This window comes from Uranotaenia lowii, chromosome 2 (assembly GCF_029784155.1).
Source record: "Uranotaenia lowii strain MFRU-FL chromosome 2, ASM2978415v1, whole genome shotgun sequence".
In the NCBI taxonomy this organism is placed as follows: Eukaryota; Metazoa; Arthropoda; class Insecta; order Diptera; family Culicidae; genus Uranotaenia; species Uranotaenia lowii.
The window spans coordinates 379,283,979-379,301,179 of record NC_073692.1 but is presented as its reverse complement, the minus strand read 5'-3'; the positions used below and the strand labels follow the sequence as shown (position 1 = coordinate 379,301,179).

General features: G+C 31.6%; 1 protein-coding gene across 1 annotated transcript in view; it reads left to right on the top strand.

Moving 5' to 3' along the window:
• The window catches only part of LOC129742128 (uncharacterized), a 320,969-nt gene that overhangs the window by 38,627 nt on the left and 265,141 nt on the right, over positions 1–17,201 (top strand). Inside the window, exon 2 of the mRNA XM_055733972.1 lies at positions 4,948–5,533. Within this exon, the coding sequence (XP_055589947.1) occupies positions 4,948–5,533 (586 nt within the window). The remainder of the gene's footprint in view (positions 1–4,947; positions 5,534–17,201) is intronic.

Here is a 17,201-nt window from a genome sequence, read left to right as displayed (position 1 = left end):
GCTGCAGCTTCTATTGTATAGAAATCATCTTTTTCTTTATTTTTTCTCAGGATTGAATTCTTCGAGATGTATCGTATGATTTGCTTCATAATTACCCAGTATTTTTCGTGACCACTTTGCATCCAATATATCATTTGAATAGTGGAACGATCGTGAAAAGGTCGAAATGGAGCGAAAGTCTGTTCTACAGCTCAGTTGGGTCTTTTAACTGACCCACAAATGCAGATTTACAAACGAAATGCTTCAACAGAAAATTTTAAAGGGCAGATTCAGACTTTGTAACGATTAACGATTTTCTTCAACAATGTTGTATTTATAATTTTTTCGAAAACATTAAAATTATAAAAACCGAGCCCATATCTTCATTCGGACCGTCCGTTTGTACGTGATGGTGTTACAAAGAGAACGCCTCCCTTTTTATATAAGATTTACAAAAACAAGCTACCTATCAAAACAATTCCAAAACGGTTCTATTTTTTTTAAATCCGTTCAGTAGTTTCGCAGCTGGAGTAAAAACTCTAAACTGGTTATAGAAATTTGATGTTTTTATCCAGAAAAAGAATAAATCAAAGTTCAATGCTAGTTACACGTATTATGAGTAAAAAAAATCATATTGAAGTTTTGTTTTATCATAAAATAAACGGAATATCATTTAAAAAAAATCTAAAAAGCATGAGAAAACATTTCACCTTTAACGCTTGTGCTCATGCTCACTAAGTAAACATCTATTTTTACTAAGTTTATCCTTCATTTCAATGCCCAGACTTCCAAATAACGTTTGATATCAACACTCGCCGTTAACTGCACGATTTCAAGTTGTTTTGTAGCGTCCCGAAAAAAAAAATTGTAGGATAAATTGTAGGATAAAATAAATTTGCATCGTAGACGAGTGATGCCATTTTATAAGGCAAAAAAAAATCTGTGTTTCGCATTTTGAGAATCTGAAGATTTAAAAATGTGTAAAATTACGTCAATTCTCATATCCACTTTTCTACATTTATTCACCGTGACTTTGACGGGTTATTGATTGAAAAGTACGGCTTTTACCGAACTTTTTACCATTTTTTGTGGTCATGATCTTAAAACATCCAATAAAATATTCTATTGCGCAACGTGTACTTTCTTACGTCAGCTGTTTTGAGAAACTAAATAAGAAACAATTTTTCTTATTTAGTTTATATTTCGTAGCGGATATACACAGATTTTTTCCGAAGCATGTTTTTCGGTTTTTTTTCTGAGACTTTGGCCACGGAAAACTGAAGTGTTGTAGCTGAATATTGTCAGAGAAAGATGTTTGAGTTACGTTACGGTTTTAGACTTTAAAGTTTTAACTATAAATTTTATACAAATCGGTTGAGAAACGAGAGGGATATGGCGATATTAAGCGAGAAGTGTCAAATTGACACTCAAGGTCTGATAAGGGAGTTTTTTGTCTGGGCCTTAAGGGTGCGTCCATGAATAAGCTAATCAAGCCAAATTGAAGATTCCATGAATTCGTTTATGGTCCCAGAATATTTTTTTAAAATTTGGATGAGCCTGAATTGAGATACAAGCCGTCAAACTTCCATTAGTGTCATATTGCCACTAAAGAGGTTTAAATGGTTAAATTTTGAATTCATCACGTGGAATACTTGACAGAATTAGTTTCCCTGAAAATTGTGTATTTTTTAAAGTTAACGCTGAAAGGATTCAACTAGGATTTCAAAAAATACTTTTTGAACATCAGCAGCGATTTTGTCGGTTCTGTGTTCCTGTATTATCCGAATAAATGAAAAATTATGCGAGATTTGTTGATTTTCTTGAAGATAAACTATTTTTCCATATTCAGCATAACCATATAGTTTGCTCGGTCCCAAATCACAACAAGATACTCTAGAAAACTGTATTTTATCTTCTTTCACCCAAAGCATTGATTGATAAACTGTCCATCCTTTTATGAACGGATAAGACAGAAATGACTGCAGGCCATCGACCGACAAACAATGAATCTACTTCATAGACAAATTTTGGCAGAACATACCGATGTACACCTTGCAGATAAAAGAGAGAAAAAAGAGCCCAAGAACAAGGAAAACCCAAACATGCTGACCAGTAGTCTCTCTGATGACAAGGGATTTGACTTTGTCTGGTACCAGCCAGAGGGCAATAAAACCCATATTCATATTTGTTGATTTACAACATGGATAAACTTGTGTCCGACTGAAATCACAATATCAATGTAGGTTCTTGTGAATCCTTCAAAATAATGCATGACAAAAATGACAAAAATGACAAAAATGACAAAAATGACAAAAATGACAAAAACGACAAAAATGACAAAAATGACAAAAATGACAAAAATGACAAAAATGACAAAAATGACAAAAATGACAAAAATGACAAAAATGACAAAAATGACAAAAATGACAAAAATGACAAAAATGACAAAAATGACAAAAATGACAAAAATGACAAAAATGACAAAAATGACAAAAATGACAAAAATGACAAAAATGACAAAAATGACAAAAATGACAAAAATGACAAAAATGACAAAAATGACAAAAATGACAAAAATGACAAAAATGACAAAAATGACAAAAATGACAAAAATGACAAAAATGACAAAAATGACAAAAATGACAAAAATGACAAAAACGACAAAAATGACAAAAATGACAAAAATGACAAAAATGACAAAAATGACAAAAATGACAAAAATGACAAAAATGACAAAAATGACAAAAATGACAAAAATGACAAAAATGACAAAAATGACAAAAATGACAAAAATGACAAAAATGACAAAAATGACAAAAATGACAAAAATGACAAAAATGACAAAAATGACAAAAATGACAAAAATGACAAAAATGACAAAAATGACAAAAATGACAAAAACGACAAAAATGACAAAAATGACAAAAATGACAAAAATGACAAAAATGACAAAAATGACAAAAATGACAAAAATGACAAAAATGACAAAAATGACAAAAATGACAAAAATGACAAAAATGACAAAAATGACAAAAATGACAAAAATGACAAAAATGACAAAAATGACAAAAATGACAAAAATGACAAAAATGACAAAAATGACAAAAATGACAAAAATGACAAAAATGACAAAAATGACAAAAATGACAAAAATGACAAAAATGACAAAAATGAAACAAAAATGACAAAAATGACAAAAGTGACAAAAATGAAACAAAAATGACAAAAATGACAAAAATGACAAAAATGACAAAAATGACAAAAATGACAAAAATGACAAAAATGACAAAAATGACAAAAATGACAAAAATGACAAAAATGACAAAAATGACAAAAATGACAAAAATGACAAAAATAACAAAAATGACAAAAATGACAAAAATGACAGAAATGACAAAAATGACAAAAGTGACAAAAGTGACAAAAATGACAAAAATGACAAAAATGACAAAAATGACAAAAATGACAAAAATGACAAAAATGACAAAAATGACAAAAATGACAAAAATGACAAAAATGACAAAAATGACAAAAATGACAAAAATGACAAAAATGACAAAAATGACAAAAATGACAAAAATGACAAAAATGACAAAAATGACAAAAATGACAAAAATGACAAAAATGACAAAAATGACAAAAATGACAAAAATGACAAAAATGACAAAAATGACAAAAATGACAAAAATGACAAAAATGACAAAAATGACAAAAATGACAAAAATGACAAAAATGACAAAAATGACAAAAATGACAAAAATGACAAAAATGACAAAAATGACAAAAATGACAAAAATGACAAAAATGACAAAAATGACAAAAATGACAAAAATGAAACAAAAATGACAAAAATGACAAAAGTGACAAAAATGAAACAAAAATGACAAAAATGACAAAAATGACAAAAATGACAAAAATGACAAAAATGACAAAAATGACAAAAATGACAAAAATGACAAAAATGACAAAAATGACAAAAATGACAAAAATGACAAAAATGACAAAAATGACAAAAATAACAAAAATGACAAAAATGACAAAAATGACAGAAATGACAAAAATGACAAAAGTGACAAAAGTGACAAAAATGACAAAAATGACAAAAATGACAAAAATGACAAAAATGACAAAAATGACAAAAATGACAAAAATGACAAAAATGACAAAAATGACAAAAATGACAAAAATGACAAAAATGACAAAAATGACAAAAATGACAAAAATGACAAAAATGACAAAAATGACAAAAATGACAAAAATGACAAAAATGACAAAAATGACAAAAATGACAAAAATGACAAAAATGACAAAAATGACAAAAATGACAAAAATGACAAAAATGACAAAAATGACAAAAATGACAAAAATGACAAAAATGACAAAAATGACAAAAATGACAAAAATGACAAAAATGACAAAAATGACAAAAATGACAAAAATGACAAAAATGACAAAAACGACAAAAATGACAAAAATGACAAAAATGACAAAAATGACAAAAATGACAAAAATGACAAAAATGACAAAAATGACAAAAATGACAAAAATGACAAAAATGACAAAAATGACAAAAATGACAAAAATGACAAAAATGACAAAAATGACAAAAATGACAAAAATGACAAAAATGACAAAAATGACAAAAATGACAAAAATGACAAAAATGACAAAAATGACAAAAATGACAAAAATGACAAAAATGACAAAAATGACAAAAATGACAAAAATGACAAAAATGACAAAAATGACAAAAATGACAAAAATGACAAAAATGACAAAAATGACAAAAATGAAGAAAATGACAAAAATGACAAAAATGACAAAATTTAAAAAAAAAAAATACAAAATATGGCTTATAGCGGGTTTTTCATCCATTCATCAACCAACAATGTACATATTCATTTCTCAAATTGAAAACCGAACAAAAACTTAAAGATTCCATTCTCTCTCTGCTTTTGTTTCCCGCAGAGCCGGATTCCATTCCACCAGAGGAACGAAACGACAGCGATAATCCATTGCACGCAACGGATTTGGAAGTGACGGCTTTGGTGAACATAGTCGATCCATCAACCTCACAGCAGCAACAACAACATCATCATCAGCAACAGCAACTTCCATCGATAACGGGCACCGGGGAATCGACAGACGAAACCAACGACGACGACGATCGGGGTAGCAGAACCAGCAGTATTAGCAGTAGCAGTAGTGGCAGTTGGTCAGTACCAACTATGTCAAACAACAATATCAGCTCTCCACGGACGATGGCGACCACAACAGCAGAACCTCCTGCAAGCGTCCCGACGCCCCAGCACCATCAACAGGCGCAACCTTCGGTGGCAGTAGCATCGTCCCCACCACCGCAACAACAACATCAACAACAACAACAACAAAAACATCGAACCATCAACTCGATGAACCTTAATCCGACCACACCGGCCATGTTGGTCAAACCAGTGGACGAACACCGGAAGCTGCTGAAGAGCACCGGACCGATCCTGAACTACGTTTTCGATTCGCATCCACCGTACTACAAGTCTAGTTATTACAATACCCGGTAAGTAACGACTTGCTTTTATTTTTCCTCCCTCCCAGTTGGTCTTCACTAGGGTGGCCCTCACTCAGCTATGTGGAAGAATTCGAAAACGAGAATTTCAGTGCTCACAAATAGACTGCTTACCAAGATGAAATACTATAATACTTTCACTTATTTTTTTATAAAGAAAAATTTTCTCTGAAATTTTTCCGCATTGAAGAGAAAACTCTCCCCAATCCACTGCAATATTTAAAAAAAAAACGAACTTTTCTTCAAGATTTACGAACAAAGTACAAGGGCATATTTTCAAAATTTTTGGGTATTAATAATTCTAAAAATATGCATATTTTCCATTTTCAAGCTTAGACATGGCCGTAGGAACTGATGTCAAAACTCGAAAGCAAATCTCAGGTTCAGAATTAAGCTACAGTTTTTCGAAATTTTCTCACTTTTTGATAGTGATTCATTTCTGAATATTAAATTTTTAATAAGATTAATCTAATTTCAGAGATTCTGTTTCCTTTTTATTAAAATCGAAATTGAGTTATTATTTTCATTTTCGGATTATGTATTCAGTTAACGATTCTTGATTTTCATAATTAAAAAATTAAAATGAAACGTTGCGTTTGAATTCGTCGTTTAAATTTTACCATTCTTTCAAAATTTGATTCATAAAGTTCGAAATTCATATAGTTTTTGAAATTCCGTTAAAATTTTTCCAAATACAAAAAAAAACATGGAAATCATATACAAAATTTCAACATAACAAAGCTTCAAAATGGCGATAAAGATTCATCATTCGAATTTTTTTTTACTTAGATTTGCAAGTCGTATTAGAAATACATAATTGAAATTATGAATAATCATTGAAACCCAAAACATCCGAATTATAAATACGGATTAATGATAAAGGCTCTGAAACCGATTTCAATACTATTGGTTCAAAAGGAGGGTATTCTAAAAAAACACTTTGTTTTGTGAATAACTTTCGAATGCTTGAATGAAAATTGATAAGATTTTCAGTGAAGCTACCTAGTAATGTAATGTGTACGTGAACAAAATTTGGTGACAATCTGTCAGTTGTTTTGAGTAAGCATTCAATATTGAAGATCATTCACAAAAATTTTTGGACAGAAACGAGAAAAATCCAGAAAAGTTTCAGTGGAAGACCCAAAAACCAGCTGGAAATTAACTATTTGACCAAAATTCACATGATACATTGTTTAAGAAGTCTTAGAAGATAAAATAATGAACTTAAGTTTGAATAAAAGTGAAGGTGATTGATTCCATGAAGTGAGTGGAATGTGAGAGGTTTTTTCAAGCTAAATCCGTAAATTTGAGTAGAGGAAGTGATAAAAAAAGTCAAATTTTTCTGTTTGGTTTACCAAGCTGACTTATAAATAGGCTTGACTTCATTTATACAAGGTAGAAAACAAGCCCCACGCTAAAATAAACAAAATAAGATGGTCAAATCATGCGCAAAGTATTAAGACTTCTTTTGGGGAAATATTTTGAAAAATTTCGTTATGGACATCAAAACGAACTCTTTAGCGCTCACCTGGCAGGATTCCAACCAGAAACTTTTCAATAACAAGTCTCGCCTGTATTTCCCGGGGATACACAAGGAGTAAAAATTTGATAAATTTATGTCTAGTTCGTGAGGAGGCTAAAGATCGGTGGAAACTGCAAATTACTCAGTGTTTCATAACGATTGACACGATGAATTACTAAAAATACAAAAAATAAACTGCGTCCAAAGGCGACCGTTGTCTATGAAAAGCACTTCAATAGGTTCAACAAAGTTTCTACTTTATTTAAGTCGGATCTGGAATCGTGTCATTACGCAAAAACGGTGGTGGAGTGATAAAAAGTCAAAAATTTTGTTTTTGTGCCGAACGTGGATAATTGTCTATATTTGTTATAACTTCGACCTACTTTTTTTTATATCTTTATTAAAGAGATTTTCAGCTATCAGCTAGTTTATCTCTTTTTTCGAACAAATTTAAAATTTTTAATTATTTCGAAGGTCAAGCTTTAAGAAACAGAAAATGTAATCAAAAATAGCCTTGATTTAAAAAATGGTGGTTCAAAGTATGTATAATAGAAAGCGCACGTGTTGCACATAAATAAAAGTAGAATTTTTTTTTCATTGGACGCTATCTCAAAACCACTTGACACAACGTCACAAAAATTTGCACATGTAATCATTTATTTACGACCGTTTAGATCACCGCTGGTTTTATCTTTTGGGGGTACTCGTTGATGTTGTTCGGTGATGTTTAGAAGAAAAGATTTGCTTGTTTTTTACGTTTCGGTTTACTGCTTTATTTCAACCATCTTCAGAAATTATTTTGTAATGTAAAATGAGGAGAAATTTTTTTTATAATAACTATAGAATTGGCTTAGCAATAGAACAGCACATGTGAGCGCTGCTTGGGTGATTTTTTGCCCGGTCGGACATAATCTCATGTGTTCGACCCGTCCGTGTTTCAATGTGGGTAGGAATGCGATGGGTTTCTTCATCGCTTCCTATCAACATTGAAACGGGGAGCGGCAAAGAATCACGCAAGTAGTTCAAAAGCTGTTCACAAAACAAAAGCCCTGCTCACATTTTCACCAACTATTCAATTTCTTCTACCCAAAGCGCTCTAGCTTTGATCTTTCCACCTATAATACTTTCATGTTCTTTCTAAATATTCTACCTTGAATTATCACAACTCGCCGTAATGCCAAAAATTAAATAAGAATATAGCCTAATTAATAAATCGTTAAAGTACAAAAGTAAAAACACTCACAAAAAAGCTATTTTTCCGCCTGCTAAGGTCGTCACTTAAATTGGAAAGGAAGTCAAGTCTATTGCTGTTGTAGGCATTGGAAACTCCCTTCGTATCAATCTGGAGATTAACCGCTTGGTTCCCCATTCAGTTTGAACTGGCCTAGCGCAACTCGCACTGGAAGACGACGCTGACCACACGTTCGATTTTGCGAAAACCCAAATTCTGGAGAGGATCAGCCACAAGTCGCAAAGGTTGATTGCGGAAAAACTGCACATCAAACTGAGAGGGAACCAAGCGGTTAATCTCCAGATTGATACGAAGGGAGTTTCCAATGCCTACAACGGACTGTGGACCAAACTCAGAGAGGAGAGAGAACGAGAGAATCCAAAAAACTCTAATAAACGTCCCGACGACAACCAGCAGCAACAGCAGCAATAAACTTGACTTCCTTTCCAATTTAAGCGACGACCATAGCAGGCGGAAAAATAGCTTTTTTGTGAGTGTTTTTACTTTTGTACTTTAACGTTTTATTAATTAGGCTATAGTTATTATAAAAAAAAATTCTCCTCATTTTACATAACAAAATAATTTCTGAAGATGGTTGAAATAAAGCAGTAAACCGAAACGTAAAAAACAAGCAAATCTTTTCTTCTAAACATCACCGAACAACATCAACGAGAACCCCCAAAAGAAAAAAAAAACATGTAAACATTACATTACCAAGTGACTTTACTGAAAATTCCATCAATTTACATCCACACATTCAAAAGTTGCATTTTTCGAATACGCTCCTTATTTCTAAAATCAGAAACCGTTTCTATGTACATTTCAGAAAACGTATTGAAATTCCGAAACATATTGAAAATTCTAATTTGAGATTCAGGTTCAATACTCAGATTCAGCTCGTGAATGAGTTCCGCAAACAAAATTAAATTATCAGGATGACTATTTTGGTAAGGAGTTTAAATTACAAAATATCACTGGCTTATAATTCTGATTGTAAGTTCGATTTTAGAATTTAAACAAAATCAGTTCTTTTGCACAATTCAGCAGAAATTTACAAGTTTTGTCTTATGAAAAACCTATTTAAAAAAACACCATCCACAGGAATTGATATTTAATGAAAATTAATGGATGATAAAGAAACATGTATCTTGATGTTATTGTTGATTTATTTGTCTCGTGGCTTAAAAGTTGAACTATTTAAAATTTCTACTATCGGGGTAATTTAGTATACATTATCATCCAGCACTGTAGCTTTTAAACTACTTTTATCTTATAGCAGGGGTGAGCAACCTTTTGAACCAACGGGCCAATTTAAATTTGAAATTTTGTCGGCGGGCCGCACTTATAATAACTTTTTTTTCAACAATAAGCAGAGCTTCTTGTCATTTTTATATCCGAAAGTTTCTGGCAAAAACAAATCTGAAAAAGGAAAGATAAATCGAACTTACGTGTTTAATATCAGATATTTAACACGACTTTGTGAATACCCGATATTGAGAAGGTGCTTTATTAAACTTTTGTCATTTCTCAATTCTCTCAATTTTTTTTAAAGTACTTCTTGGCAAACATTCGTTCATAGAACATTCATGTACTATTATTTGTCATCACTTCCATTTAAAAATTTCCTGGAGCCATCCACAATGATATGTGTGAAAAATATGCATTCAAAGAAATCGCCGTCTTCTTAGCATTGGACGTTGAATTGCTAATTGACTTTGTGGGATTGTTTTCCACAATTAAAACTTGTCCTCAAAGCCTAGATTTTTTTTTCAAACGGTGATACCCCCGTTTCTTGAATTGAAATTGAACAATGTGGTCAAAATCACGGAAAATTTTTCAATTTCACATATTTTCAAACCATTAGGTATCTACAAAACTACATTCTTAATTCTAGAATTTTTATGCAGATTTTTAATTTTTTTTTTTTCTTATTTAGATATTATTGGGATATAATTTCTTTAGTTATATAATGACTTTGGTAATGGGGAATGCGATTTTAAAGTGAAATAACTCAATTTATCGATGATTGATATACATTTTCTATTAAATTTCTGAAAAAAAACATCACAGATAATTGTCAAAGACCTTTTGGGTTGAATCACAGAATTTCAGATATCTATTGCTTTTATCAAAAACTTTGATTTTTGTCGGTAACTTTGATGCCGGATAATTCAAGTTGATAAAAAATTCAAAAACGTTCACCCAGTCATTATTATTAAACTTTTGTAATTTTCGTCAATATTAAGAAATAAAAAATATTTCACAAAGTTTTGGTTTTAATTTTTTTCAGTTTTTTAATGCTTGCCGAACCATCCTTTTTGTCGAATTCTATAGAATAATTTAAAAATATTATCTGCTTAGCTTTTTTTTTATCATTAAACTTTATTTTTGCTTGAAACGAAAATAATGACTTAACTAACGGACTTCGAAATTCCTTTGATCATGTGTAGCTTCCGATTTTTCGCTGCTCTTCCCAACTTCAATGGATTTTGATTTTCAAATTTGTAGGAGTTGAATTATTAGGAAAAATGTATCCTGATTCCTAAATAATAAAGAAAACTCCAATATTACATCATGCCAATAGACAATATTGCATTCATGCCTTGAATAGAACATAATAAATGCATTAAAAGCTAGGGAAAAGGTTAACAATCTGAATGATTGTTGGGAAAATGCAGATTAGCGCATATTTCACCATGTCTTATTCATTTTTCCTAATAATCCATTGTAGAAAAAAGTTTACGCATGAACATTTGAAAAAAGCTTCGCGGGCCTCACATAAGGGTCTCGCGGGTTGCTCACCCCTGTCTAATAGTATCATCTCTTAAATAAATTGCATAGAATTCCAAATGTTTAGGCGTATTGTTCAACGTTATTAATATTGTAGTTTTTTTTTTTCCAAAACCAAATTTCAAACTTTAATCTTTAACTAGGATCGGGTTTGCATAAATCCGATTTGAACCGTTAAATTTTTATCTTTTACTCTTACTTTTAAAAATAGATCTATTTTTAGAAAAAATTTTTTCTTGAAATCGAATGTTTTCTTAATAAAAACTTACTATAAGTTCAAATCAAATAAGCAAAATTAAGCTGGCCTGATTACTCGGTTTAACTCGGACTAGCCCGGATATTTAATAAATAAAAAAAATGGGAAAGGTTTGGCCCGACCCGGTTTGCCCTAATTTTGTTGAAAAATATACTGATTTTGTCAAGATTCATTTACATTTTTTTTTATTCAACCAATAATTCAAATTTAAAATTTTAAATTTGAAAATAAACTTTTATAACTTTTATTTTTATAAATTAACACTAATGATTTTTTGAGATCCTGTAATACAATTTAAAATTTGATTATGTTTTTCGATAAGAAAAAATTCTTCAAATGTTATCTTTACTTGATTTTTTTGAATAGTTCATGATTTTTTGTCAAATTCTCCCGGATATTTACAGGATTTTGGTTTGAAAATTTGAAAATATTATGCCGAGTTTTACAAGATTTTAAATAAAATAGCCCGGTTTTGCCTGACCCCGATTCGTGCGGGAAAACTTCAGACAATCTTAAACTAAATTCACCATATTTTTATACAAATTTGAAGATTTCAACCATAGATGAAAGTAAATTTCCTATTTTGTTTCTAAAGGATTCTTTATACAAATCCTTATCATCATTTGAAATGTTTTAGGATGTGTTTTCAAATGTTTCTGTTTAACACGATAAACTATTTATGTAAAAAAACTTTAAAATGAATAACCAGTATTTCAAAATAATATTTTTAATTCCATTTATTCATACATTGTTTGAGTGAAAATTAATAGAAAATAGGTCATGACTGAGTCCATTGCAATGTATAAAAAACGTATCAATTTAAGTTTGAAAGTTTCAAAGTATAAATTGTCAAGCAACAGCAGTGATGTAAGTTGAATTGATTTTTTTTTTCAACGCTGACCAGTTTAATGTTTTTTTGCCTTTAAAAATGTTCTTGAAAGAATATTAAATTTGGCACAAAATTTTCCACCATGGATTCATAAAATGACTTAAAATTGAAGTTCTTCAGGAGTTTGTGGAGCTTTTCTTTCGCATGAAAAAACGACCACCTTATAACCCAATAATTTCTTGTCCTGATCACTTAAAATTTCAAGTGATGTTTAAATCTTATAAACTATAGGATGAGGCTAAACAAAATTTAAAGCTTGAGCTCGAATCAGTTGATTTGATGAGAAAATGTCAGTGCTACCAGCACATAATAGCTTAATAGAAAGAACACTTTGAAAAAAAAATCAAAAAACTTCATTGCCATTATTTCAAATCATGTTGCAATTTTAGAGGTAATATGATATTTTCAGAAATAGATGTTCCAATAGAATAAAATTCCACATTTTTATAGAATATTGACATCCTTTCTCGGTTAAAAAAGGACAATAAGCTGGTATGAGTTTAATAGACCTTGATTAATATTTTGGCTGTACCATCCGAACTTTTAAACATTGGATCATTTCATAATCCAGACCATTTACGAATCATCTACATGCTCAATATCTATGAATGACGAAATAAGTTTGTTTTGGTCTTGATTGCGTCTGAAAATTAGATTAAAGACAAAATGGTTAAAACAAAGAGTGTTTTCGAAAAAAGATAGTGACTATCCCGAAATAAAATAAACATTTTTAAGAAGCAGTGAATGACCCAAAAATGAAAAAATACTGAATCGAGCATATTTGGTTTAAAATAAGTTGTGTTAACTTAAAAACGACGAAAAAACGATTTTTCATGCTTTCAGAGAGAAAACAGGTTGGGGCCAACTTTTTCCAAAGCGTTCTCCTATGTGAGACGCAGAGTTTTACATGAAATTGCGAGTTATTTTTTCATAAATGCCAAGATGCTATCCCGAGCAGACATTGATGCCCAAATCGATAGCTAAATAATACCAAAATAAGCTCTCAATAACAAACTGATAGCACATTTTGCTGTATATTCTTTGAAGAAAGCTAAACGAGGCATCATTAAGGTATCGAACATTTTTACGTGACAGCAAGCAGCAACCATAATTAAATATCAATAGCAAAAATTTAGCATAATTTGGTGTACAATTGAATTAACAGCAAAACTGGGCATCATTTTGGTATCAGCGTTTTTCAAAGTAAAAAGTCAAATCCAGTGAAAAATTTAATGTGATAGCACAATTAGGCATAATAAAGCTGTCATACTATCCTGTCAGAGTATATTTATTTTGAATAACTTTCCTATCATGAAACCAAAATTGAAGCATCATTTGCTGTACATTTGCTTGGCCTCATTAAAGTATCTATAAGTTCTATAAGTTGAAAAAAAGATCAAGATACCAAAAGCATAATCTTGTGTTGAAGGCTTCATAGGTTCGATTATCCAAAAAAAGCAAGCTTAACCAATATGAAAGGATGATTTACCGTTTTTTAGTAAACGTCAATAAAGTAAAATACGTAACGAATCAATAATATGAAAATCAACCATTTCACAATGAAAGAGTGTACTTAAGGTGTTTAGTAAATTCTTATGAAGATTATATTTTCAAACCTAACCCAAAAAAACTACAATGAGTAAAAATAATTTTAATTCAATATGGTTACTTTTATCAATTGACTAGAAAAAATAAAATAGTGGTATTAAATACATTTCATAAAATATTTTATTGTATCTTTGTTTTAACTTACATTTCGTGGGTCTGTATAAAGATCAACCAAAAAGCGTTGATTTTTTTTTTAATTGACGGATTTCACACCGATTTGATGGATTTTTCTAATGGCTCAGTTAAAAATGTGCAGTCGGTGCAGTCCTGTTTAATAATAGAGAAATCAGCTGAATTCATGCTTTTGGTCATTGAAATTTGGGCAGGCAGGCAAATCTGACAACTGAGCTCAATTTTTAGATATGTTATCCATGTTCATGACCCGGCTTTCTTAAAACAAGATTCGGTACCTGAACTCAAAATTTCTTCCTTAAGGCAACTTTCCGGGAATTCCTTCGAACAAATGACAAAATATTGCGAGGACTTAAAATTGGGAGACACCACTATTTTTATTACCGATGAAAGTCACCCTGTCAGGAACGTTTGCTTATTCGGATCGATTGCTCGATAAAGAAGGCGGCATTCGAATTTGTACGATTAATTCAACACGATTTTCATAAATTCAACACGATATTTTTGGCAGTGCAGCGCCACTTTCAGTTTTCTAGCCTAAACATTGTCAAAACAGCGTTGTTTCAGAAACCAAAAATGCGCTAAATTTAGTTCACAAAATGAGACTTGAGATTTTGCTATCCTCAAACTGAGTTTTGAGTTCCATTGCTTGACCGTGCAGCTACACAAAAACATTCACCGCACCCCATTTCTCGTTCGTAAAATTTTGTAAACATGACTTGCGAACTGTCACCCCAAAAGGGAATAACGTCGTCATGAGTGTTCACCAAGTGCTTGTGTGGAGTCCCGGAAGCCGAAAAAATCTGGATGAAGAACACCAACGATGTGACCAGGCAGTTGGTTGGATTTTGGAGCAAGCAGACCGGAGGCATCTCGCTTTCGTGCTTGAAAAACAGCATAGATGTGTCGACTTTTGCTGAAATTCAAAGTAACCGATGGCAAAATTTGGATCACAGCGGAAGATTTGATCAACCAGGTAATTTTTGTAAGCTTTTAATAAAAAATTAAGAATGAACTTTATTTTTCTTTCCGTCTATTCTGTTCCGGCACAAATAGGAAGAAACGAAAATATCGAGCTCTGTACAGCTCCAGCCCAATCAGCTCCCAAGCTAGCAGCCACCACAATAACAACAGGCTGCAATGGTTTAAGTTTTTGATCCGGTGATTTCACATTTGGCTTAACCCCAGCCAAATCAGTAGCTGCCGTTCCGTCAACCGTTTCAGGTCAAACCGCGAGCATCAATCAAGTCCACTTGTAAACTCGAAAGTGTTTAAATTTGAGCTACCAAAACCGGTAATGTAATTTGACCCGACTCGGTAAATTTGCATTCCTGGCCAAACCAGCGTTGACTCTCGAAAAACCAACCTTCAAATTTGTCCTTGAACCAAAATCGCCGGGAAAACCGAAAAGCCCCGGTCGCAAAATAAGTACTGGTTCGATGGCAAAAAAGTGGACGAAGCCGGTGACGAATGTGGTGAGGAATGTGGTTTGATTGCAGATTGCCGAATTCCAATTCATTTGGATATAAGGTAAGTTAAGACAAGTAATTTTATTGTGGTCTATTCAACAACCTGTTTTTTAAAGGTACCAATTTTTATAATTTTTCTTTGTGCTGTTCAACATGGTACCTTCGATTCCTTGGATGTATCCGAAAGTTGACAAGAGATAGAACCAAAAAGTTTTCTCGAAATAATAAATTTTTATGTTGTGATTCCACAGGAAATCGGTATAAAATGTAAGTGACCTAGAACACAGCACAAAACTAAAATCATTTTCATTTTTCTAGCTTATGACCAAGGAAATGGAACCTTCAGCTGCCATCTCGCTAGTTATATCCCGAGAAGGATTCAAAAGCGAAAGTAACTAAAAATCATGCTTATTGAGTGGAAAATCGTCCCAAATGAAAAAAACTATCACCAATTATAAGTGAACTGTGACTGACTCTGGAAGAGTGCCTCCACTGTTCGAGCAAGAAGTTTAAGTGTGCTGTTCGAATGAGTGGCAAACCCAGGATTCAATTTTCAAACGCTTTAGTTATCCAGTCCAGCACGAAGTACACCGTAAGTTTACCTACCTACCTTTAAGTCAGTAAGTTTTTTTTTTCAAGAATTTAATATTTTTATTTTAAAGAAAAGTACATCAGTTTCAAGACCAATTTACAAAAATTTCTAAAGAATATTAAGAAACTATTACTACTTACTTGATTTTTATTTATATAAAAATAACAGCTAAAAGAAAACCGTGCCCTAGGTTTCGATGGGTAACGGCTACGGTATGCTATTCTGTGAAAGTGATGATTCAAACTATCATTTTTCTGAAAGGATTGTTGCAAACAATCTTATTTAACATGGTTTCATAATATGACACAAATTAGAAGATGCCAGAACGGAGCGAAATTAATTAAGTTGAGTAATCAATTGTTACTTTCATATTAAGATTCATTTATTTTTAATTTTATCTAAAAATTGAACTTTGTTTCTCGAAAGTAGGTTTTATGAACATAAATCTTTCTTGGCTCGAATGTCTGATACCTATATTTTTTTCAAATCTTCATATTGTAAACGCCTTAATGTATGTAATGCATGAACATGAAGATTTTTTTTCTGTTTATATCAATCCTACTTTTGTTTGCATAACTGAAGGCGATTTCATAATGCATTGACATTTTTACTGTCGCAGTTGCTTACAAGAAGACAATATTCATAAACCGAGCAGACTTTTAAGGTAAATTTAAAGCAAATTTGGCTATCACACCTCGAGTTTCAAATTTGCTCTAATTTTGTTTGATTTAAAATGGTACACAGAAAAAATGAGCGCAAAATTTTCGTACATGAGTAGCAACGTATTGCCAAATTTTGCTTGTTCTGAAGTCTAACGATGCCTTATTTTAAATAAATTTTGAGAGCATGTTGATGCCAATTTTGCTGTCGAAGAAATTTATTTGATGCTTTATATTGGCATAATTTTGCTCTCCAAGCTCTCGTAAACTGAGGTGTAGTTAAGGTCTCACTTTTAGCAAAATTAGGCATCACTTTGCTAACGAAGTATGAAAATTTGTGCTCTCATTTTTGCTGTGTACCACCTTATGTCAACCAAAATGAGAGCACATTTGGCTCTCAAGGCGTGATAGCAAAATTTGCTATAATTTTGCCATAAAAGTCTGCTCGGGATACTCTTTTTCATATTTTCTGCGGCAATGATGCGAAAAAGTGTAATGTTAGATTAATGTA